Source organism: Bolinopsis microptera, chromosome 5 (assembly GCF_026151205.1).
Source record: "Bolinopsis microptera isolate Bmic1 chromosome 5, MBARI_Bmic_1.0, whole genome shotgun sequence".
NCBI lineage: Eukaryota > Metazoa > Ctenophora > Tentaculata > Lobata > Bolinopsidae > Bolinopsis > Bolinopsis microptera.
Genome location: NC_087076.1, coordinates 3,469,981 through 3,495,085, shown reverse-complemented (window position 1 = coordinate 3,495,085; position 25,105 = coordinate 3,469,981). Strand labels below are relative to the sequence as shown.

At 37.6% G+C, this 25,105-nt stretch overlaps 1 protein-coding gene and 2 non-coding genes across 4 annotated transcripts; all 3 read right to left on the bottom strand.

Moving 5' to 3' along the window:
* Positions 1-1,825: 1,825 nt before the first annotated feature.
* Positions 1,826-16,681, bottom strand: LOC134814633 (epsin-2-like). 2 transcript variants are annotated; one of them, XM_063822783.1, is made up of 10 exons: positions 16,598-16,681; positions 16,222-16,341; positions 15,946-16,024; positions 15,760-15,807; positions 14,765-14,903; positions 4,282-4,444; positions 3,976-4,155; positions 3,307-3,868; positions 3,064-3,194; positions 1,826-2,950 (listed from the first exon to the last, which is right to left on the bottom strand). In XM_063822783.1, the coding sequence occupies exons 1-10, from the start codon at positions 16,618-16,620 to the stop codon at positions 2,779-2,781; spliced, it is 1,617 nt and encodes a 538-aa protein (XP_063678853.1). In that variant the 5' UTR covers positions 16,621-16,681; the 3' UTR covers positions 1,826-2,778. The 2 variants fall into 2 exon arrangements, with proteins under 2 accessions (XP_063678853.1, XP_063678855.1); XM_063822785.1 differs by lacking the exon at positions 15,760-15,807.
* LOC134816193 (U1 spliceosomal RNA) lies at positions 5,756-5,916 on the bottom strand. The gene has a single exon (XR_010160379.1). It is a non-coding gene; the product is annotated as a U1 spliceosomal RNA (small nuclear RNA).
* On the bottom strand, positions 9,047-9,207 carry LOC134816192 (U1 spliceosomal RNA). The gene has a single exon (XR_010160378.1). It is a non-coding gene; the product is annotated as a U1 spliceosomal RNA (small nuclear RNA).
* Positions 16,682-25,105: the final 8,424 nt, after the last annotated feature.

Below are 25,105 nucleotides of genomic sequence, written 5' to 3'. Positions count from 1 at the left end.
CTACCAACTTTTTATTATTTAGCTGGTTTGGATGATCAGACGTAGCTGCTTCGACGCGCCGCGCGCATTGTCGTATTTGATTTGCTTGGATATTCCATGTTTCGCGTTATTATGGAATTCGGAAATAAATAGACGCGCACAAATATGAATAGCTGCGAGCGTGGTAAGCCATTAAGATTGTAGGTTAATTTACAACCTACCGGGACGCGCGCCGAGTTGGACTCGTCGACGGTCTGTCAATATGTGGAACAGATATTTTACGAGTATCACCCGTTAACATTAATGATTAAGATTTTTAAAATTAAAGAGGGCCCTGGCCCTTGACGGATATCAACAAAAAAAGGGCCCCCGACAACTTTAAACCAACTTTATTCGTTGTATTTTCGGACGCTGATTCCGAATCACCCCCATGACATTGGGTTGAAATGCTCCCCTGACGAGAAATTGTTGTCATACGTTTTGATTGACGATGTCAATCCATCGAGAACGTTGCTCTGCGAACACAGGGGGAGCTGAAACCAGGTTTTCGATCAAACGCTGCCATGTGTAGTCAAACGTCGCCAAAAGTTGCTCTCGTCCAATGAAATCGCTGCATTATGTAAGCCAAGCTCCGCATATGAATATATGTAATTCAATTATGCATACTAACTTGCAAAATGTAGCGATTTCATTGGACGAGAGCAACTGTTGGCGACGTTTGACTACAAATGGCAGCATTTGATCGAAAACCTGGTTTCAGACCCCCCTGTGCGAAGCAGAGCAACGATCGACGAGCTTCTATTTCGTTGTAGCGCGATGCACTACTGGGTCGCGCGCGCGCATCCAATAATGCTTCTCGCAACCACATGCAGATCGGTGAGATGCGAAGGATTGACATCGTGAATCAAGGCTAGGGTGGGATCAGTGCAGAATAGAGCCAGAGAGCCTAGAGGGTTAAAGTTTCGAATAGTCGTTCAGGACCAGCTAGAGAACGGCCGGTTGAAAAAGTTACGTGACTGTCGAGTGTTAATGTAGAGTGATTAATTTATAATCATCATCCGCGAAGGTCTACGTCTAGCTAGGTACCTGTTGATCAGAAGGCCAGGATGGTTTATATTAGGGGTCGTTTATGCATAATATTGACCATTGTTAATGATCTGGCCCGGCGCGCGCTAACATTTCGAGAAGAAAGCGGCGCGCGCTACTTCGAAGAAATTTAGACGAGTAACATCCGTCAATTTGGTCACGTGACAGGCTAGTAAAACGTGAATTCGATTATTTAGGGCTCGGGTTAGGGTTGTGGTTAAGATTATGGATAGCTTCGGGGTTATGGTTAGGGTTGGGATTAGGGTTTATGTAAAACCGTTTTGTACGGCTGCAAAACCAAAAAAACCAAAGTCACGTGAAATTTTTGGGCGAGCGATTTAGTAAGAGTCTTTACAGATAGCTCATAGCTATTGCATCAAAATGACACTATATGAACAACAAACAAGTGTAATCATTTGTGATTTGGAAACCTCCCTCCCCTCGGCTGGTTACGTAATAATATTAATAATATGTCATGTGAATGACCCTTAAGAGGGACAGGGGTGGAGATAGTTGGGGACATGGCAATGTGATGATATCATGTTGATTGACGCGCGCTGTCATGAATCCTTCACAGCTCGGTGCGGCCCAGTTGTCAGTGGTGCATCGCCAACCCCAGTTCAGTTATAGGTTTATAACCTACCAAGACGCGCGCCGAGTTGGACTCGACGATGGTCTGATATTTGAAACAAATATTTTACGAGTTAACAACTCCAGTAAATGGTTTAAATGACCCTCACATTGACAATATACAAAGATATTTGTAGTACGCAAAAAGATTCGGTTTAACAAATTCATACAATAATTTGTAAGAATTGAAATGGTAAAGAACAGTTCTCTCATCATTGACTGACAGACTTGCTATTTTGGGTAGACAAAAAAAGTCACATCTCTAAGCATATCAAATTCAAAGAGGCCATTTTAACCTTGTACACCTATTAACTATCCACTAAATTGGAACATAAAACTTCTTCATCAAGATTCTATATATTTACAATAATATGGCTTAGAAAATTGTGCATTGCTCTCTGAGATTGAAGGCAATTTTGTATTTATATGTACTATGCATCAATATTACAATGATTAGATATATATATATATATATATATATATATATATATACAGATCAGGGCTAACATATTGACTCTAATAAATTCATAATTTTGCAGAATAAATACCACGGCCGACGATTCAATAGATCCTAATCTCGAATCCTTAACAACTACTAGTAAAATCAGAAAATTAAATTTGTATTTTAACTCTAAATTTTCATTTCTCATAGCGTAATGCTAACCTCTATTTAAATTCAATAAATCTATGTACTATGCATAAACATAACAATAGATCAATAGTTATAAAATTTAACCCGAATAGAATAAACTAATCCACAGTTAAACAAAATATTATACAATTATTTTCGTATAAAATCTAGTTTAATAAGGAACACATGACGAAAGTAATACAAAGCCGGAAAAAGGGGCGGATCGATACAAAAGGCTGAGAAATCCCAGGAGGAGGACATTAAGCTCACAAACCGGCGTCAAACTCAAATTAGAGCTTTGATAAAAACACTGCAGAGAGTCAAACGACAAACAGTTCCACACCAAGTGTCCCAACTTTTGGGTTGACAAAAGTCGAAGAATCAGGTTTCACATTCACTCTCAGAATGGCAAAACTTTTAGTATTAGGAGAGAGGATAAGATAGGAAAAAGTTCAGGCAAAAGGGTTGGTATTGGCAGTTGTTCCCGTAGGAGGCGGACTTCTAAGCTCATTGAGCGACAAGTTGGGCGAGTTGTTCACGTTTGCTAGGAAGGGGTTGGTACTCTCTCCACTGAACACAGATCCAGGTGACGGTCGAGGAGTCCCGAACGGGTTGGTTTGTCCACTGCGGGATACCCAGATAAGTCAGATCTCTTAGAATCTCGAACAATTAATTTGAAATGGATTACGATAATTAACATTTCATTCAAAAGTCAATCAATAAAACAGTAGTATTACCTATTAGGTGTTTGCGTCGAGATGAGGTTATCAATATTAACGAGATGTTTGGTTCGATTGTCTAGTATAGTGCCCATCTTGGAACTGGGCTGCAAAGTTGTTGAGCTACTCATTGGAACGTGGGGTGGGATCTGAAGATTGTTTGAAAAGTCAAGATTTGGGAGATCTGTAAATCTTTAAAATAAATAATTTGGGTAAAAATAATAAGAAAAGGTTCTTTTAACCATTTATAGTTAATCTCACCTGAGGGGTAGACATGGGAGGAGTGGAGGACAACATACTGGATCCGAAAGGATCAAGGTCGCCCAGCAAGTTAGTGGTGGCAGGTTGCATGGTAGAAGAATGGGGTTGGAGTATGCCACTACTAGTCGGCTGCAGAGTGTTGAAATTGCTTACTGCTACCGGTCCGCCCCAGGGGTCTATAAGGTGAGACGGCGAAGGCTCAGGAGCCTTGACGGAAGTGTTTATTATCGCATAGTTACTTGGCTGAGAAAATTGAGCGTCCAGCGAAGTGTCGAGCAATGATTGCCCACTAGATTGAGGTGCTGGAGCCCAAGGATCGTTAGCAGGAAGGGATGAAGCCTGTATTTGAGGGGAGGATTCTCCTGTTGGAGAACCAGGCATCAGTGGCAAACCCCAGGGGTCGAGAGGGGTAGAGGGGGGTCTTGGGGGCGGTTGTTTGGAGATTGAGAGGAGTGTTTGTCTCGGGGGTTCAGGACTGGCAGCAGCTGCTGTGTACTCTATACGTGTCTCTGTCTTACTGCGTTCTAAAGTAGCTTTCAAAGCATCATCCGCTTCCTTATCCCTGGACAATATAATTTATTACACACAAAAAAGTGAACAAAGCCTACTTTGCAATACTGGAGAACAGGGTCAATAATAACGTTTAGATTTAAAAACGAGCTTGCTTACTTCTCCGCTTCCTCCTTTGAAATGGCCAGGGCCAGTTCAAGCTGCAAGTCTTCTTCGTCCCTGTCACTTGGCCTGGCCTGCTCTAATGCGGAGCTGATCGAGGGATCAGTTACAGCTGCAGCTCCAGCTGGTGGAGGGTTGGAGGATCGAGAGCTGTCGCCTCCTCCACGACTCATAAACCTGCAAATTTAATAATCACCATCAGGATCATAATTTATACGTTAGGTAGTCCTAACTGAGCAATGGAAACATCGGGAAGTAATGAGCTCACTGGGCAGATTCACATCCAGGGAATAGAAAACTTACCCTCCCAAAGTGCCTGAAGTTTTAGGAATCTTGCTGTTAGTTGACCCGATTCCCGTACTGTTTTGAGCGAATCTTTCCTTTGCTTGTAAGGCCTTCTTCCTCTCTGATTTGAGCCTGTCATCGTCCTTAAGAAGAGTTACAAGCTGTCTCGCTTTCTCACGCACTGAAAAATGTTGTCATAAATATCACATACCACTACTACTACACTCTGCTAGTAGAGTAATTACTGTGAAACTATACGTTGTATAGTTTACACATCGCCCAAACATCAAGCTTGTGAGGTTACCGGGATATATTTAAAACTAATACACTTCTGTAAGAAATGATGGATCAATCCACCAAATGATAGATCTCAGTCGATGCTGCAGGCAGCTGCATGCACTGCAGAAGTTGCATGAGTATATCCAATTTGATCGATCGAAATATATGATAAATTAAATTATTGTGGCGACTAACAGTTGAGTAGTTTTTACCGATAGCGGGAAAATTTCTATAAAGGACACCGATGTTACTGTATTGAATTGACGCGCGCATATATATGCGCGTTCAGGGCAATAGTCTCGCGGTTGTCGCACTTGTGTGGCAAGGAGATAATTGTATTATTCGGTCAATTATTTTGACATTAGTCATACCACCGCCTTGATCCAGAAAGTTACTTTTAGCAACCGGTGTGAATTTGACACACAGCAATAAGTGAACTCAGATTAACTTAATTCACAATCAGTTCGATGCCACAAACCGACCAAGAACCATCTTTTCACCTCTTTTATTGGAAATTGTAAGCTCTTCAGTTCCAAAGAATCCTTTACATGTTAAATAACATAAACTGAACCGAGCTTATTGCTTCACATAATAGAAATAACGTCAATACTTTTAAGTGACAACTTTATTAGTAATTGTAATTGATAGTGAAGGCAGACAGAGGGTGGCAAGGAGAGTAAAAGTGGTAAAACTACAAGTTGCTGTCACTTAAAAATGCCCTCATAAAAAAGCGCTCATAATTACTGTAAGCGCTGAGTTACCTGCCAGAATCATTAATCACTGATGGTAAAATTTTGCACAAAATTTTAAAAACAATAGTCCAAGCTGTTCAGTGCAAGTCTAAACTTCTTAACCTATAGGATCGATATTATGGATGTGTAACATCATGTGTAGCGTGAAGCGTCGTGTTTTTAAATCTGTAGTTCATAGTACTTCATGATCACAGTGTACTTTTTGATAACAGTGTGCAGTGCCCTTTCCAGAGGGTTTGTTTTTAAAAGAATTCTTTAACATTACTATTTTCTATCTATTACTGTTTGTATTATAATTTTGAGTAAACATTAATCGAGTAAACCGCTCGATTCCCAATCAAAATCCCTAATTAATTGTAATAATTGGTTGCGAGTGATGCATCGTTAGTAGTCGAGTTCTATATGTATATATAAGAACCGAGGGAGGTGGTTACCCGTTTTGTCTTATTCATTTCGAAAGAAGGGTGCCGCGTTTCCGCAGCACCCGCTACCACAAATTATATGCCCAGAGTAGGACGATTTGTCCTAACTGCAGATTTCATCTAACCGCTGTGCAATGGAAAGACTCCGCCCGGAGGAAAACCCAAGAAGATCGGTTTTAACCTCGACATCAGGTAAGTATGATTATAAGAGTGCGATGTGGTGGTATATATTCGATTCAAAATATTTCCTTGTGTTTGAAGTTTTGTATCTATATGGCCATGTTTTTTCGCCGTAAAACCGCTAAACCGTTCTCACAGGAAATGAGAAGTTATGTTAACATTTGACTGATCACACGGTTACATTTTTTTAAATCACGTTTTCCCCATGCGTGCATCATGACGATTACGTTTCATTAGAAACAAGGTCATATGAGTCAATAACGTGGTGACTTGTTGTACGAACTTGGCTTCACTTCACATGTTTATATCCAATATTGTACATTGTACAATGTACGAATATAACAACTGGTTTAAACCCCTTATACGGAGCAGGACTGTCAAAGTGTACATTATTAACATGTTAAGTAGTACTAACGTCCCCCAGAAATATGGCTTGTAGGGTGTTTTCTAGTTTCTGCAACATTCTTTCAGACATATCACAAGTGCTCTTTAAAATTTAAAATCTTAATCGTCTTACTAATCCACAGCGCGATCATTAAATACTTGGACTAGAGTCAATAAAGAAGGTTCTAGTTTAAGGGGGCAGGGGGTCTTTATGAAATTTCTCTCGAAATTGATTTTATAGTTGTTTATGATAAAGGGGAGTGATATCTATCTGCTGCTTTTGGTCCCATGGAAAAAATATTGTTCCTAGCCGAAGTTATTGCCGGTCAAAGGTCAGCACTCATGTGTAATTGTATTGCACGAGCGATTTTCAATCGCGCGCCCTGAAAATCGAGTCTAAAAATCTATCTTCTCCTACATTTTTTGAGCAATCACCTTGAAACTTTCAGGATATATGTTTCAATAATATGTTCTAAGGACCATTTAAAAGATTCCACTCTATCAGAATTTTAAGATAGGCCTTAGAATTTTTTAAATTCCATTCGAAGTTTTAGCTGTTTTTAAGGCTTTGCCCATCTTTGCTCATTTGACGAAAAGTTGGGGAATAAATTTTCACGGGGTTGCCCCCTCCTCCATATTTCCCTTTCGTAAGCGTCAATTATCTTCGAACATGTAAATTTTTTGAATTAATTAAGAGACAACTCCATAATATCGTAGCCTAGGGATGCTATTATTATATACGCTAATCTAACTGCGTACAATTCGATTACACTATTAATTGCACGAGGCGCAGCCGAGTGAAAATTGATACAGTTTAATCGCACGAGGCGAAGCCGAGTTCGATCATTGCCGCTATTTCACGAGGCGCAGCTAAGTGAAATAACTGGTGTAATCGTATTATACATGCAGTCAGATAAGCGTATAACTCCACGCTTTTGGTGTTATGAACAGTGCAATTAGTTTATAATCGCACCGACTATTCGAGCTTTTCGTTTAGAATTAAGTCCTTCATATTATGGAGCCAGAGTGTGAACTATTCACACTGTTTTGAGATCAACTGAAAAAAACAGTGCGATTAGTTTATAATTAGTTTATAATCGCACTACCTGTCAACTGTCAAGTCACAAGTTTCAAAACTTACTGAAAACTGTCGCATGATTTACACCCCTAAAACAGTATTAATATTCTTGACACCAATTATGGTATCATAGTCACAACCTATAATTATATTTACGTCTTTGACATAGACAACTTCAACTTCAAGTTACAGATCAAATAAACTTAATCGTAATATTTTGTATGAGTATTACGGCATTGTCTTATCTTATCTTTAAAAATACAGAAATACTATTAGTATGTATTATCTCTTATCAATTGCTGTGAAACGCTCAGTCGTCCATTATCAGGTCGATTTGATTCTTGGGACGATATTTCCATTCAACACAACATGGCAAAAAACAATCAACTGCCATACCGGCCCTGTAACAAAAGCAAAAGCGGTTGGTCACACTAAGCCTCATGGCTCATAGGATCTCAGAGCAGTGAATACGTTGGCACGTCAAGATGATTCGTTCTTCTATTGTGACTCGCACGCGGTGGTCACGCGAACTAACATTTCAACATTTCAACGGATAACAGCCCTCGTAGCCTCAGCGTGTGGCTCTTTATTTACATTACACTATTCAGCTATATTATTAACATATTATTCAGCTATATTATTAACATATGATTACGCTAATGCAACTAATATAATGTAAATTTATGTTAGCGTATGGACAGGAAATTGCGGAACACGATATTACAGTATCTTTCAGAAAATCAGTGCGATTAGTTTTGTTATCGCACTGAATATGTTTTCGATCTTTCTCAAAACAGTGCGATAAGTTTTGCAATCGCACTCCCTGAAAAAAAAACCGGTGCGATTATGAAAAAAAAGTGGCCGTCAAATAGGTCAAAAGTGGAGTTATATCCTTAAACGATGTGGAATGTAAATACAAGATCTCATCATCATAGAGATTGGTTGATACAATTTGTTCAATGTACGAACACCGTGCACTTTAACAGCGATAAAGTAATTTTGATTACGTAATTTAAGCCCGCAAATGGGTTAAATGTGTATACATTTCTAGATTTGATTAATTAATTCATACGAAAAATAACCTTGAGTAGGGAACTGTAAAGTGTAAATCCATGTGTAAGGGTCTAAAGGAAACACAGTATCTTTCTTTGTATTATTTAGAGTCCTAAAATGAGAATAAATTATCTTTCTTACATTGGAATTTTACCATGTATCCAGGTTCAGAGCGGGGCATTGTTCAGCTAAAGAAACATAATAAGGGTAACTACTACCTGACTAGTGACTACCATGCCACTCAAAAAAGAGTCGCTCAAAGCTAAATGACATATTATAATATATATTATCATATTAGAAAAGTATTAATTGTTTGTGGTGGCCGAAATATTTTGACCACTTTTGAAATTGATTATTAGAAATCCCGAGTGAAGTATTTTACATACAACAAGGAGATTTTTACAAGAAATAATTTAATTTACCTCAAATAGTGTTGCAATTAGAAAAATCCTCGCATACTAATTACTGCAATCAAGCATTAACATATCCAACTACAGCATGTGATCGTTCCAAATGCCACCAGTTTAATGATGCTCAGTATTTTTATAGAGCTACCGAATATTATACTGATACTCAAGGACAACAGTCTGATAAAGTTAGGATACCCATGTTCTATTACCAAGTTTAGGAAATGAAGGGTGCCGCGTTTCCGCAGCACCCGCTACCACAAATTATATGCCCAGAGTAGGACGATTTGTCCTAACTGCAGATTTCATCTAACCGCTGTGCAATGGAAAGACTCCGCCCGGAGGAAAACCCAAGAAGATCGGTTTTAACCTCGACATCAGGTAAGTATGATTGTAGGCCTGCAAAGTGAGGGTATGTTTTCGGCACAAAATATTTCCTTGTGTCTGAAATGTGTTATTAAGATGACAAAATATTTTTGTGGTTCAATCACGGTAACTGTCTACACGTAAAATGGGAACTTCCTTTAAAAACCAATAGCTGATGCGTCAAATAAATTCTAATGTTTTCGACATGAATGACCATGTATTCATTATACATTATAACAAGATTACGTATTAGAATACATGTTGCAGTGTACACGTCTTGATTACGTTTACATACTCAAATGATCACATTTCTCACCAACACTGCCAAATTAAATGAGCTTTATTCTGAGAATATTTTGAAAAGTTTAGCATGATTAACTTATACCATGAAAATGGACAAAGTGCCAACATAGGGCCTTGTTAGCATCACAAATAACACACGATGCTATCATTATTCATGATTAGAGGCAATCCTATCACACTGACATACAATACAATTGCCATTGTTGACTTTATCATCAAGGAAATAGGCATTAATTGTGTTGTAGAGAGATCAGTACTTGTTGTACACTGTACACTGTACACTGTACATACAGTATAATACAATTCGTATACATTCAGCCGGGTGTGAATGGTGAACTTTCTGCCAAGCTTTCATTATCTATAACTCACCCTTGTATCACTGTTGAAAGTGTGTGGCGGTTCCTCCGCCCTGCCGGATGCGCCAAGTGATAGCTTGTTATTATATGATTTACGTCCTTAGTTTTTGCTAGTTGGCCCTTTTTATGATATTATTACCCCCTTTTACACAGTTCTTCAGGAGTGTTTCCCTTCATGTTTTCTGTTCCTTAGACCAAACAGGGGCGTGAGCTGCCCGCCCTAGCTACGGTACGAGAAGCAGCGGCAGTGTGTGATCCGGTTATAAAGAGTGTTCTTGGAACAACAGCACTCTGCTTGGCTGCACTGTGACAGTGGGAGAACATTAGTTCATGTCACCTAACGCCCGCTTAACCTTGGCAGCCCCAAGGCATCTGGTTGGTGATGGTTCCCAGGGCTTTTTCAGTTGGAGTCGGCTGTTAAGTTTGTCCTGTAAATTCTTGACTTAAGAAAGGAAATAAAATATATAACATCACATCCAACACTTGGATTCATCCCAACAGTATTATTTCCCCTGATATAACACCGTGTAATAAGTCAAGATGTCTCACCTGTAAACCATTCAGGTCAAGTAATATTTTCACCAGTTACGTTACTAATAATTCTTTCATGTTAACTCACTCTGAATCCTTTTCTTGTAAATCTTCTTCTATTATCTATCTCCTCACTTGTTCTTGTGGTATTCAATATGTTGGGCTCACAGAACAGCGCCTTAATGAACGCATGAATGGACACCGTGCTTCGGTTAAAGCCGGCAAATCCTCCTTTGTCCATGACCACTTTAATACTCCCGGTCATAATTTTCATGACGCCTCCATTCAAATTATTGATTTTATTGACCCTTCCTCTACTGAAGACCCTCGTCTGGCCTTAGCTGACAGGGAACTTCTTTGGATTAATCTCCTGAGCACTGCTCACCCTCTAGGTCTCAATGACAACATAAAAGGTTCTGGTAATATTTCTAAAAGCAACTTTAACGATATTTATTTTAAAAGTAAAATAAAAAGATATAAAAGAGGACATGGCAGAAAAAAGAAAAACAAAAGCCATGAAGATAGAATATACAAAAGGACTCTCACTTTAAGAGAGATTGACAATAAATATGAAAGTTTAAAAAGAAAAATGCCTGAAAGCAAATACAGCTTTTATAAAGATATAAGTAGCCTTCAAAAAGGCGAGCTCAAGCAACTTAGCTCTCATTCCCTCTGCAAATCTGGAGCCATTTTCCTTGTTATACAATCTTTTGCTGGCCAAGACAGCACTTCTTCTCCTAATATCACCTCTGTTAATAGCGAGTTTATCACTTTTCACTATTGTTCTAAAATATTTGATAAACTCCGAATAGAATCAGTCATTCGTGACTCTAGGATCTTGACTCTTCTCCCTCCAAACCTTACGCCTTTCCTTCCCTTAAAAGTTTACTATAAGTACGATATTCCTGTCGGGCGTAAGCTTTTTAATTATAATAGATTCCTTAAATCACTTGATAATACTACTATTTCCTCCATCCTGGAAGGTGATTGCCCCTGTTCCAGTAACCCTTATTGCTATCAGCCTCGAGGCCACATCATCACCGGTGACCTTGCTTTCATTGAGCACGAGGATTTAAGAGGCATCATGAGTTACGGTACCAAATTTAGGGAACCTGTGTCTGTTCCTCCTGAGCAAATCTTGGAGAGCCTCAACGAGTGTTCAGCCAACTTCGCCACCCGTATGGCTAGGAAACATGGACTTTCATGTTTGGAATTCCAGGATTGGAAAGATGAGGTCTCCCGGATCTTCACCAATCGCCTTAACTTCCTCTCCTCCTCCCCTAATAACTTCACTCCCTACAATTCCATTCTACAAAGGGATGATGTTAAATCTTATCTCGACAGTCTTTCTTCTTCTTTTATTATTTGCTCCGTAGATAAAGCTTCAAATAATTATGTTTTTGTCTGCAAGAAGTTTTATCTTTTAACCCTTCTCAACGAACTTGGCTACGATCTCACTTCTCTAGAGTGTCGTGGCAATTCTACTTATCATCCGGTTAACTCTGTAGAGGATGATATTATTCAGGAACATGTGAACTTCATTAAAGATAACTTTAATATTCGTGTTTCTGAGGACAACCTTTGTCTACCGAGAATCTTTTGGATTCCTAAACTTCACAAGAATCCTTATAAGTCTAGATTTATAGCTGGGGCCAGTAAATGTACCACTAAGCAGATATCAGTTGTAGTCAACAAAGCTTTAAAAGTTTTAAAAGAATACTTTTCCAAATACTGCAACTCTATCTACAACAATACTGGAATTAACTGCGACTGGAGCATTAACAGCTCTAAACAGTTCCTGGAAAGGCTGCCTAGACTAGAGATTTTTAATATGCAGGTATACGACTTTACCACTCTGTATACCAATCTAGACCTTCAGGTTGTACAGTCACTGCTTTTCGAGCTAATAGATCTCCTCTTTAGTAATACGAATAAATTTATTTGTGTTTCTCTGTATAAGAACAACAATTTTTTCTCTAAAAAGGAATATAACGGATACTTATGTTTTTCTGCTGATAAACTCAAAACAGCTATTACATTTATTCTGTTTAACACTTTTGTTTGTTTTGGGGATCAGATTTTAAGACAAACGAAAGGCATTCCCATGGGAGGGAATTCTAGTAGCCAGTTCGCTGATCTTTCGCTAGGGAAGTGTGAATTCAACTACATGACACGCCTAATCAAAGAAAAGAAGTTCGGTCTCGCTAAGCTCCTCTCAAGAAACTGCAGATATGTCGACGACCTCAACACCATGAACTATTTGCATTTCTCTAACCTAATCAGGTCCATTTATCCACCTGACCTGCTTATGGAGAGGAGTGGTGACGACAATAAGTCCGTAAACTATCTCGACATCAACATCTCGATGAATAACTCCGGACACGTCGCCACCAAGCTTTACAACAAACTTGATGACTTCAACTTTCCTGTGGTCATGTACACCTTTCCTAACAGTAATATTTCCTCTTCTGTTGGTTATAATGTTTTTTACGGTCAGGTCCTTCGTTACTCTTCCATTATCTCTGACCTTGATTCTTTTCTGTGTTCTACCAACACCCTTTATAGGACACTTCTTTCAAGATGTTATAATGACAGACTCCTGAAGAGTAAATTCAGAAAGCTTCTGAAAGACCGACCTAGTATTCTGTACAAATACAGTATACTTGATGTCAGCGACATCCTTGACATCACATTTAACGTGAACAGGTGATCACTGACGAGTGATTGCTAGGGGGTCTTGGCACATTAAACCGGTACAGGTATTAAACCCCCGAAACCGGTGTGCCAAGTCATCTGCTGATGATGTTCACATAACATTATTTCCTCTCTCCTTTATTCCTTCCGTCTTTTCTTAAACTTACAGTTCAGTTACTTTATTTCACCAGGTCTACCTAAGGATCAATTATTCTTTGGTGGGGTTTCACTTCTGGTATTGGCTTCATTCCCGTTCCTTTTCCTTATTCTTTATACTTATTTTTTATATAGTTTAATGAGACTAGCCTTTGGCCGAGTTTTAATTTACACTCTCATAAATGTTGGGTTTATTATTATATACAAATACTTCTACTTGATTGACCGAGTAAAGAATCCAGGCTCATTTACCAAGACCCTAGATTTACCATGTAATTTTGTTTTCAAGCAGATGCAGGATGCAATGCTGAAATTGTTTTGCATTTGTGTGGTCCGCTCGATACGCTATAGTATTTTGAAAAGCCAGATAAATTCCAACGAACCCAGTCAATAAGTTTATACTATCCAAGTTACTCATGATCACGGGTTGAGAGCCAACATTGTGCTGCATAATAGATTTCACGTGAGTAGAATTGGACAATGTTCAAAATGAACAGTTCAAGTAAGACTAGGAGGTGTGTTGTGATGACAATACAGAACTATTGTCCCTGCATTAATGGATGCCATACTCCTCCACTCCCATACGAGGCATATTGCATTGTCTCCTCTTTCTTTGATTAAGATACTGACATTAACAAACACGATCTTCAAGAATTGATCTTTCGTAAGAAAATATAAGCTGAGTCACGAGCCATGCCAGACACCAGTCTAATAATTTCGCGATTCTAATCATATTGTGATCGTTTAGGTAGTACAGAAAATTCTAGAAGGTCCGGCAATTCGGTAATCTGTCGATGAACATATAACGCACGGTTAAGGCACAGCTTGTTTTACTTTTGTTGAAATTTACACATTTGCTCACATCACTCACAGTCAGCCGCCCTCACATGGTGAACCAGGGACCACCCTTCTTGTTTTGGTTGGTTAATCATATGAGCAGGATATAAATACCTCATTTCTGATTTCGTTACATTTCATTTCAAATAGGCACTAGGCAGAAACACATGAAATTTAGGCGAGTTCAAATGGTACTGCAGAGACCGTGTACATTCCACACATTCCATACATACATAATAATATGTACATAATATGTAACATGACAATATTATGTACTCTGTGCAGTAGCCAGTAGGTATGATCAAATATCTCGTCCCTAAACGAAGTGACAGTGTACCGCTCATTAATGACGCAAATGAGAAGTGACACATTATTAATGACGCACTGTGTATTTAACACTAGAACAGGTGGTCCTCCTAGATATTGTACCTCATCATACTTAGCATATGTGTTGGAATATAAGAGTTTAACAAAAGAAAGGCAAGTTAAGCTTTGTATAATAATATATGACTTAGTTTCGGTTCAGTTAGGGTTAAATGGAAATTTGTAGTGACTTGTAGTGTGTAGTTCTTTGTGTTTCATCATGTACGTAATTAAGGTTAACACATAACTTGATTAAAACTGTTTTGTAATACGTCCAATTAAAAAACCGACGACGAACGTTGAAAATTGCAAAACAAAAACAGACGTTATATGAACGTACCACTAGCTCCTTGATCTTTACCATCCTTATCGACAAATCTAAAGTCCTGCAAAGTCAGTAGAGAGTAAATCTGTTCTTTACACTGTTGGGCAACTCTCTCCGACCCACGCTTTATTATGTAGTCCAGAACTAGTAGTGCCTGGAACAAAATTATATAATTAGATAATTAACCAAACATATATTTATTAAATTAGTTCATTGTTCTCGGATCTTATATGTGTAGTTGTAATGTAGGCTGGAATATGGGACATTTTCCACTCAAAATCAGGAAATTACTTATTGTAACTCAGTCTATTAATACGATCATGTTATATTGTAGAATTGTTATACATATATCAAGTTTCCTGTATTGATGTTACAGGGCACCATATAATAAACAGGAGTAAAGTATGTACTGACCTACTGTCAAGTTTCAGGTTCTTATTACATACTCTCAGACTAAGCAAACAGAAAAGAAGGCTCAGTATTTGAAATTTAAGAAGTGCTTTAGTTCAGAGATGAAACCATATAATACACACGTGAGAAAAAACTGAACGGAGCTCAGATAACTCACATACCTCTTCAAACTAGCACGCATTACCATTCTTACCAAAATGCAGATTTTTTTCCAAAGTTTATATGTGAGATTTTCAAGACGGCCACGAATAGGCCAGGATAGTTAATAATTATCTCAATCAGATTTAGAGGCTGCCACATTTATTTAATACATATTAAATTGTACAAATCTCCGGACTGTGTATAATCCAAGAAGAACTTTTTCAAATCTAAAGACTATAAACAACGGACACTATCTTGAGGTTGTACATAACTTGCACACTTGTTTAATAGATGAGATGATTTAAGAAAATAATTAAAGGTCACGTCAAAAGTAAACTCGAGAGGATGTTATCAGGAATGATTTAGTAAATTGGTAGAACTAAATGATTTTCCGAGAAAGGAAAGTAGAATAGGCACTCTGAAGGGTGGAAAGTCTGAGATGTTGATACTAATGTTACCTTGAAGGAGTGGTGGAACTCGGAGCGTCTTATCAACGGTTTACCGGGCTAGTAATTTATTTGTATAGGTGTGATAATTAATCTACTACTAGTAATAATATTCCGATGATCAATTCAATCCGATCATTCTCAGATAGTTTTCTAAATATTTAAATACGAGGGAAGATATTCAATATAATTACTAACCTTGTAAACATGCCGCCAATTTTTGCCGTGATCGTTTAATCTCTTCCATAAAATGGTCATAATCTCAGCAAACTCAACTCTGAAGGGTAAAACGAGAATAGACAATGGTGATACACAACAAACACAAAGCCAATGAAATTAAAATCACGCCTCCTAGTATGAACCAGTCCATATTCTATGATTGACTAAAAACTAAACACACAGTTTTTCAACTTAAAGAACCATTGCAATAATATCTAAATACATTGTAAAACAGTTTGAAAATAAATCACTTACACTGAGTAGGTAGCATCAGCAATCTCGGTCATAACGGTTGTGGCAGGACCCCATGGTTCATTACAGGTTGCCTCTCTGACCTTACATTGTATGTCAGTATAGTTGTTTACTGTGTTTTTTCTGAAATAAGTTCCATAGAAAGATCACATTCATCTGACTCAACTGTATAGCAAAACAAAATACATACAATTCATGTTATCATATGAACAACACAATTATCACTATCGAAAAACTTATACTTTTAGATGGAGTGTTACATCGCTTGAACAGCCCATGTAAGAATCTATTACTTCAGTCCCCTCTGCCATTAAGGTATATTCTAGTAGATATAAGTAAGTTAATTCACGTTGATTCATGTGAAATTATTATTACTCACAGATTTCTGCGTAAAGTGGTCATGTCTGGGCGTGGTTTTGTTCATTACCTCACATCGTCCAATTCATCCATGTTAACTTAATAATTTTTCTATTATTAGAAGATGAGGAAGATGAAAAAATCTGATCTCAAATAATCCTAATGGATCAAACATGAACATAACAAATTGATACTAGACTGTAATCTTAACATAAGAAATCTTGTGATCAGACAAACAATGAAACATATTGATGAGGCACGCCAAACACCTTTCATCCTGTACAACAATGAGTGTATTTCAATAAGTTAATTATAAAGCGATTTCTGTTTAACTAATAAACAATTATATTTCAACCTTATTGTTGAATAACTTCAATATCTTTAATCCTACCCATCTCATTTAACCTTTGAATAATTGCATCATGTTTAAGAGCATCTCTAGTGAGCTTCTTATCATACTTTAAGGTTTTGAGAGTCTTGAAATCATTAATCAATTCCAGGCCTTGAATACTAATTGAAGTTCCTGCAATATCAAGGTGCTGTAATGAATGCCAACAATTCCTACAGATGACTCTGAAACCACTATCATCAATATTGACACAATTACGTAGATTAAGGTATTTCAGATGTTTAATTTCGTCAAAGTGCTTGCAGCCTCCTGATGTAATGTCAATATCAACTGCCTCAATGTCGGTAAGCTTGAAACGACCCCCGTAGCAAGACGAGAGACCATTATAATCTTTAACCCAAGCAGTTTGCCCTGCACCTCTAACCCAACCTTCATTCTTAACAATCCACTCAGCAGCAGCAGTGTCAGGGCCAACTGATTTCACCCGCGTATTGTCGTACTGATTAAAAGCTAGGTTGATAAACCCATAGAACAGTCTGGAGCGTTTGAAGAATTTAGAAATCGACATCAAGTTCACATACTACATGGTGAGAAAGTGATTTTCAGATGTTCAACTTGTCATGTAGAGTGCAGACATTTATTTATATCTTGATAAAATAGATAGCACTCAACATCAAAGCACAAATAAATTTTACTTAAAAATCTTACTGGTTTGCTCTGTAAAACCAATGACGAATAAAACGATTAACTTAACATTATACCTACAACACTATTGACTATAACAACTATACTAATGCCCATATAATATAATAAATGAGAAGAGGATTCTTATAGGAAGAATCCTGCAACACAATACAAATACCATTGTAACTATATCTTTATTATTGAATTTTTAACCGTGTTGCAGCACTATATAATTGAATTGAACATTGCAATAAGTACATACTATTGTAGATCATACTGTAACAGGTCTTAATTTAGCACACTTAAAGAAAACAACAATTTGAAGAAAACAACAAAATAATACGAGGACCAAAACTTCCCAATATTAGTACACAAAATTTGTTTCCAATATGTTGTAAAACTATGATATGATAGCAACAACAAACACAATCAGACGAGGTTGAGAATGTAGAGGAAGAGGTTGCAGAAGAGTGAGCTGAAAAGAAGACTAGATTCTATTCTAATTTATTGATTATCATATTTATTGAAATAAACATATAATATCCATTACTCCAGGAGTGATGCGGGATAACACAATCAGACATATCATAAAGATTTCAATTCTAAATACCACAAATACACTTCCATAATATATATATAAGATGTACCTTCACGATCTGCTTTTAACCATTTAAATGTAAAGCTGGTGATGTAGTTAAACCTGATCAGTCAGGATAGACAAATCTGGAGAGCAGTAACCTGGTTTCCATATCGTGGCGTAGCTTTTTAAAAATGCCAAGAGTTTTCATGAGAATATTATAAAAATCACGTCATGTACCTTAACATATGCTAAAGCAAGTACGTACATACACTCTACTGAAAGTACATTATTGATTATGAGAGGAATGTTCAATGTTGGAAAGTACTGTCCAGTCTCAATGAAAATGGCGATCAGTTATTTTATTTCGATCAACTATTTGATGTTGATTTCTATGCCAATTTCGAACAAAAATTAAGTATTGCGACGTAAAAACAATGTAATAGCCTTATAATATCAATATACTTATCAAATTCAATTTACTAACTAGCTGGACCTTGTCAGACATTTAATAATTTTAAAAAATTCCTTCAAAGATACGGTTTGTCTTCAAATAATTTTAATTATTCTGTTTCTGAAATGTTGGCTTTAGTAATTAATTGTAGCGCGATGCACTACTGGGTCGCGCCGCGCATCAAATAATTCTTCTCGCAACCACACTTCGGTTCACATAGCCATGTGTATACGCGTACTGCGTGACGCGCTTGTTTCACAAGTTCGGCGGTCGCGCGCTACTGCAAGTGAGAGGGCTCTGGTTAGAGCAAACACTTCGGTAGATCGGCAAGATGCACCACTGTGCCTTTACCGAGCTGCGAAGGATTGACATCGTGAATCAAATAATTAATAAATGTGACATGTAATTGTAAAATAAAATTGAATAGGTCCTGCGGCGCTTACAGCCGCACCCAAGGATTTCTCAACAATGTGTGGCTGTGTGCGCGGCGGGCTATATATATATATATATATATCTATATGGTTGAAATTCAAATTTGAATTTATTTATGAACATAACATTATGTATTGATTGTTTTGTGGTAATTACAATTTTTGTATTTCTTTTCTTATAAGGTGCAATAATTCTGTCATACGTTGTATGACCCGCCGCGCACGGGTGCGCGGCTCCCCTGTATCGTTGAAACTCTACACTATAGTAAAGCGACAGTGGGGGTCATCACGTGATACAACAATTATTGCAATAATTAGTTTTTGAGCTCCTTGTGAGAGAAGCGAGCAATAAACTTATCAAACTTTACCTGAGGACCCCAGGCTATTATGTTCATTAACATATAAAGATTTGGCGGAATGACAGGCTGAGCGGGGCCCAGTAAATCAAACTTGTCAAACATTGTAGACCTGCTGCGCGCACGTGTGAGTGGCTGTATCGTGGCTTTCACTACGATACTACTTAGTGAAACGATAATGAAGGTCACAATTTCAAGAGTAGTGGTCCACAGGGGTCCGAAAAAGCCGTACAGGCACTTGGGTCATTATCCTTGTCACTAATCTCAATTGGATTCGGTTTACACAAAACATGAACATTTTATTTAGACGTACACATTGACACGATATTTATTAGAAAGCAAAAAGTATAAAATAATACTTACTGGGCGGCGCTCAGCCTGTCATTCCGCCGAATCTCTATTCTATTATGTTAATGAACATGATAGCCTGAGGTCCCCAGGTAAAATAAAACGTGCGTGCGCGGCTTGGGCCGCGCCGCATAAAAACGGATGCGTGCAGGGGCTGGAGTACGCTTGTATGTAGATTAATGAAATGTTGCATTGTAAATATTGAGAATTGACGATATATTATGATCTAATAGTAAATTTTACAAAGCTGGCTTTGGATTTAGGTAAAATTATAATTTATTAAAAAAAAAACCACGGATAGTTTAAATTTATTTCTATTTGTCGTATAATCATAATAAACAATTTAATCCTGTTTTCAAGAATGCGCGGCTTTGGCGGCCAGTTATTGACTTATACATTAAATTGAATTTTAAATAGAAATGTGAATATATTAAAATTTAAAACTTTCAAAACGAAGGCTTATAAATATTATTATATTATGATTGTAAAATAAAGGATAAAATTTTAAATTTGTTTCACTAAAAATTTGTTTCACTAATATGGTACAATAAACTTATAGGTTACCAAGCTAAGAAGCGCGCCTCGCCGTCAACTGTCTCAGTGCAATAATTGGAATAATTATTCAATACGAGTAACACCCGTTACGCGATACACTAACAAAAAAGTACTGCAAAATAACGCGCGCCAGGTCATGGGTAAGTTCATTAAAAAAATCAACTTTTTAAAGACTATATGTTTTTAATCAAAACATTGACGAAAGATTGATAATTTTAAAACTTTGTAGCACTTGCTTCGGCCATAATATTTTGAAAAGAAAGCGGTGTCGTCCGTCAAATTTTTACTGGGCGTCACTCAGCCTGTCATTCCGCCGAATCTCTATATGTTTATGAACACATGCCTTGGAATAACTTACCTGAGGACCCCAGGCTTTAATGTTGGTAAACAACATAATAGAGATTAGGCGGAATGACAGGCTGAGCGCGGCCCAGTAACGAAAAATACTGCTATCTTGGCATTATATTCCACAGAAATGGATCTTTCACAGCAGCAAATACTGAACTGAGGGCCAAGGCTCTCCGTGCTCTCTATGGCCTCAAAGGCAATATCGTCAAAGATGCCCTCTCTCACCGTTCCCTAAACATTCTATTTGACTCTCTAATAAAACCGATACTGCTCTATGGCTGCCAAATCTTATGTCCTCACTCAAAAACCATGAGATACCTCTCCAAAACAGATAGCAAAGCCAACCCCCAGCATACTCTCAGGTACATCTCACAAGACCACTATGAAAGATTCCACCTGAAGTTTATCAAGTGGTCCTTGTCTGTCCATTCAAAAGCATCAAATATAGGCTGCTGGGGTGAAAGTGGGCGCCACCCCCTCTTCTTTGAAGCCTGCAAACTTGCAATAGATTTCTATAGTCGCCTTGAAAGCACTGAAAATGATCTTCTCTCCGCTGCATTTCACGAGCAGATTATGCTGGGCCTTCCTTGGTACACCAACATCTCTAATATTCTCACCAAATATAACTTCCCCCACTCATCCTCTTCAAAATCCAAGCTCTCTACCCAAATCAGTCACAACATGAGGGAAGAATTTGTGGATACCTGGAAATCTGCCAAGGCATCCTCACCTAAATTAGAATTCTACAATCAAATTAAACATGATTTTGAACCAGAAACATACTTAGGAGTGGTTAAGATCCCCGATGCTCGGAAAAGCTTAACAAGGTTTCGTATTAGCTGCCACAATCTTTACATTGAGAGGGGCCGTTACGAAACCCCCCTAGTACCAAGAGAACATCGATGGTGCACTTTTTGCTTCTTCAGCAAGGGGCTTAAGCCTATTGAGGACGAAATTCATGTTCTAACAAAAAAAAAAAAAAAAAAAAAAAGGAAGCAACTCACGGTATCACTCTCATAAGAGACATGTTTCATCATTTACCGGAGTTGCAACCAAATATACACAATAAGGTTTGGTACTTTATCTGTACCTCCCCTTTCATAGAAATAATAGCAAAAATATACACCTATCTTTAAGAAATCAACATCTGTATAAAACATTCGCTCAACCAAAATTAAAACAATTTTCCTGTTAATAATTTAACGGCACTCATAAGAGGTCATACTAGGTATAAGTCCAAATGCTGTGTCAGCAACCGTTTTTGTTACTTTCTTTTCTTCTTGACTCCTCACACCATGAACTGATACCACTATGCTTTTAAGCATAGCAAAGCATATCTTGGTCCTGATGTAGTTGATAACATCTGTGTAGCTCTCCTTTCTCTTCTTTGATATCAATCTAGCAAGACGTTTGTGAAATCTGTCACATTCTGGTGCTGTAGTCCCTGCTGTAGAAAATACTAGAGGAATGAAAGACGCTCTTTCAGTGTTGATGACTCGTGAGTTATACTTAGTTTTTTTTTCTTCCTCATTTCTCTTGTACAACTTGTCCAGGGGAACATTAAGGTTTGATGGTGCATTTGGGTGTGTTATTCTTACATCCATGAAAGTCCTGGCATTCCTGCCATATAATCCAGTTGCAACAATATCTAGCCTTGCTCTGCTGTCAGTAGTAGTTCCTTTGGGATGAAGTTCTGGAGACGTTGGTAAGAGAGCTGGCTCAGTATAAACGTTTCTACATTTAGCCTCACGTAGTAGATCTGCTTCGGTTTCTACAAGCACTGTATGTCTAAAGGAAACATACCCTCCTTTTTTACAAGAAAGGGCATGATCGACGGAGTTTCTTTCTCCACACGCACAGTGTTTAGCAATATCTTGTATAGGCCAGCCATATCGTAAACATATACCATCTCTAAAGTCCTTCTTTTTTTTGATTGAAATAAATTTTCGTGCACATACAGAATGAATGGTTAATAATTTAATATATATGTAGACCAAGGTCTGTGCACGGGATGCTTCCTGGAAGAATCCAGTTCTTTTAGCGGGGCACCCTACCTAAAGCCAAATTGAGATATAATAATCATATTCCTAAGAAATAATCAGAAATCGAATACCAATCAAATAATATGATATACGTATAGGAGTAGTAACCATATTTACTATGCAAAATGCCCCAACCACATAGTGTAAATTTATATAGAATTCAAATTCCATATCATCATTAAACCTCAATAGTCAATATAATAGCCCAAGCAAAATTAAATAACTTCTTATATACCTTACTGTCATACTACAAATTGATTAAACATTTGAAATCTGTTAACCAGAGAATAAATTTCTAAACCTAATGCAAGTGAAATAATTTAGATGCAATAATGAATGCCTAATGTGAGTATCATCTGTCAATGTCCTTGTAAAACAGTCTGTACAAGACTTGTTCAAGCAGTAACCATAAGACTGCATTGGGAGGGCTGACAGCCAAGATGAACTGCCTTTTTGTGTAGCCAGTGAAAACGATCTTTTCTTTGCTGGAGAACTTATTGCGTTTTCTATTCTGAGTCTCTCTGCTGCAAAATCTTTTTCTTTTTCAGCTTTCAGTGCTGCTTTGGTGTTTGCAATAGCTGTGAGGTCAAGTTTGCCTAGATCATGATCTTGGTTATAGATAAGATTAGCCAGAGGTTTTGTGATTTTCTGTGACGCTTCATATTCTCTGTCTGCTGTATGAACAGGATTTTGAATTCCTAAGCCACCGTGTCTAAGAGGTAGTGCGACCATGTCTCTCTCTAGGTCTGTTACTGGGCGATTGAATATAGAAGGAAGAAGTATTGTTCTAATTGATTCTTCAAGGGGTCTAAACAGCTCTGATATCCCTCCAATTGTTCTTTGAACAAAAGACCATCTATGACTCAACCCTTTAGTGTAAGCAGAATATGCTATTTGAGGTTCTTCTTTGGCAATCTCAGCCAGTTGTTTAACATCTTCAATCCAGGATGAAACTTTATTTTTCATATAAAGGTCTCTGTAGTTTTCTGATCCAATAACAGCCCCAAGGTGTCTCTCTCCGTCCCTCTTTATGTGAACCCCTGAATCTTTGAAGATAGCATTAGCTGCAGGAAGATTTACTAGGTCCTTGACTATTAACACAGTCTTTGTAGCATTTGGGAAATAACCATACTTTGGTCCTAACTGTTGTAAGGTGTCCCAGAGCTTCTTAAGCTGAAGAAGTTTTCCCCCTGCTGTTCCATCATCTGCAAACCAGGCTTGTTTTGCTAAGGGTAACACATGGTCTTGGTTTCTGGTGATGTCATCCATTAATGGTCTTATTGATATTGCATATTTAGCCATGGCTGCTGGGTCGCCTTGGGTTGAACCATCTTCTCATGTTCTAACTGACTGTTTACTCTACTCCTCAGTTAGAGAAAAATTTAACTTCCATCCCAAAAATATTACTGACCTAGCCGGTTTGCTATCCGATAAAACACTAGACCCTACAAAATTTACTGCCACAGCAAGAGCAATCCATTCAATTCTCTCTGTGAACGAAAATTTTACAGCCTACTATAAGAGCCCAGATTTCCACTCAAATACTGGCCAATGCATAATGCTATAGGACCTCAAAAATAGTATTATAAAACATTTCTATTTTATCCCTACACATTTGTAAATAACTAGAATTGTGTAACCTTAAATTATTTCAGAATTATAACTATTGTGAATTCAATAAAATAATTATCACTTTTGTATCCTTGTATCCTTGTATCCTTGTATCCTTGTATCCTTGTATCCTAATAGCCTGAGGTCCCCAGGTAATCAAATTTTTGCTCTAACCAGAGTCCTCTCGCTTGCAGTAGCGCGTGTCACGCAGTACGCGTAGACACATGGCTATGTGAAGTCAAATTTGATAACAGGAGACTAAATTTAAATTGTATATCCATTATATATATTATTTAAATTTGTTAAGTCAGTTGCCACACATGTTGATGGTTTAGTTATCGTTTTACTGTATATAAGATTGGTCTAACCAGAGCCTTCTTACTTGCAGTGAAACAAGCGTGTCACGCAGTACGCGTAGACTCATGGCTATGTGAATATAAAACGATATGTTGATATTATCATAAACTCCTTAGTTCTAATGATAAAGTAAAAAAGTAAATTTTTAATTGTTCTAGCATTTCGAGCTTTCATGTTTCATTTTCAACTTTGTTACAATTTTTTGACGTTTTTCACTTTAGAATTTGATCAGGTGTCAAAAATATTCATCTTCTCTACTTTTTTAAAAATCCTCTGAGCTTGGAAAACACTTTTTTGAAATAACGATAACTGTGAACGTGTCCTATAAAGGTTTAACCTACCTGTTTCTTTTGCTACTAAGTTTACTGAATTTACTCCTGGCTTCTACCTTATACCTTATATTACAGCTGCCTTATTC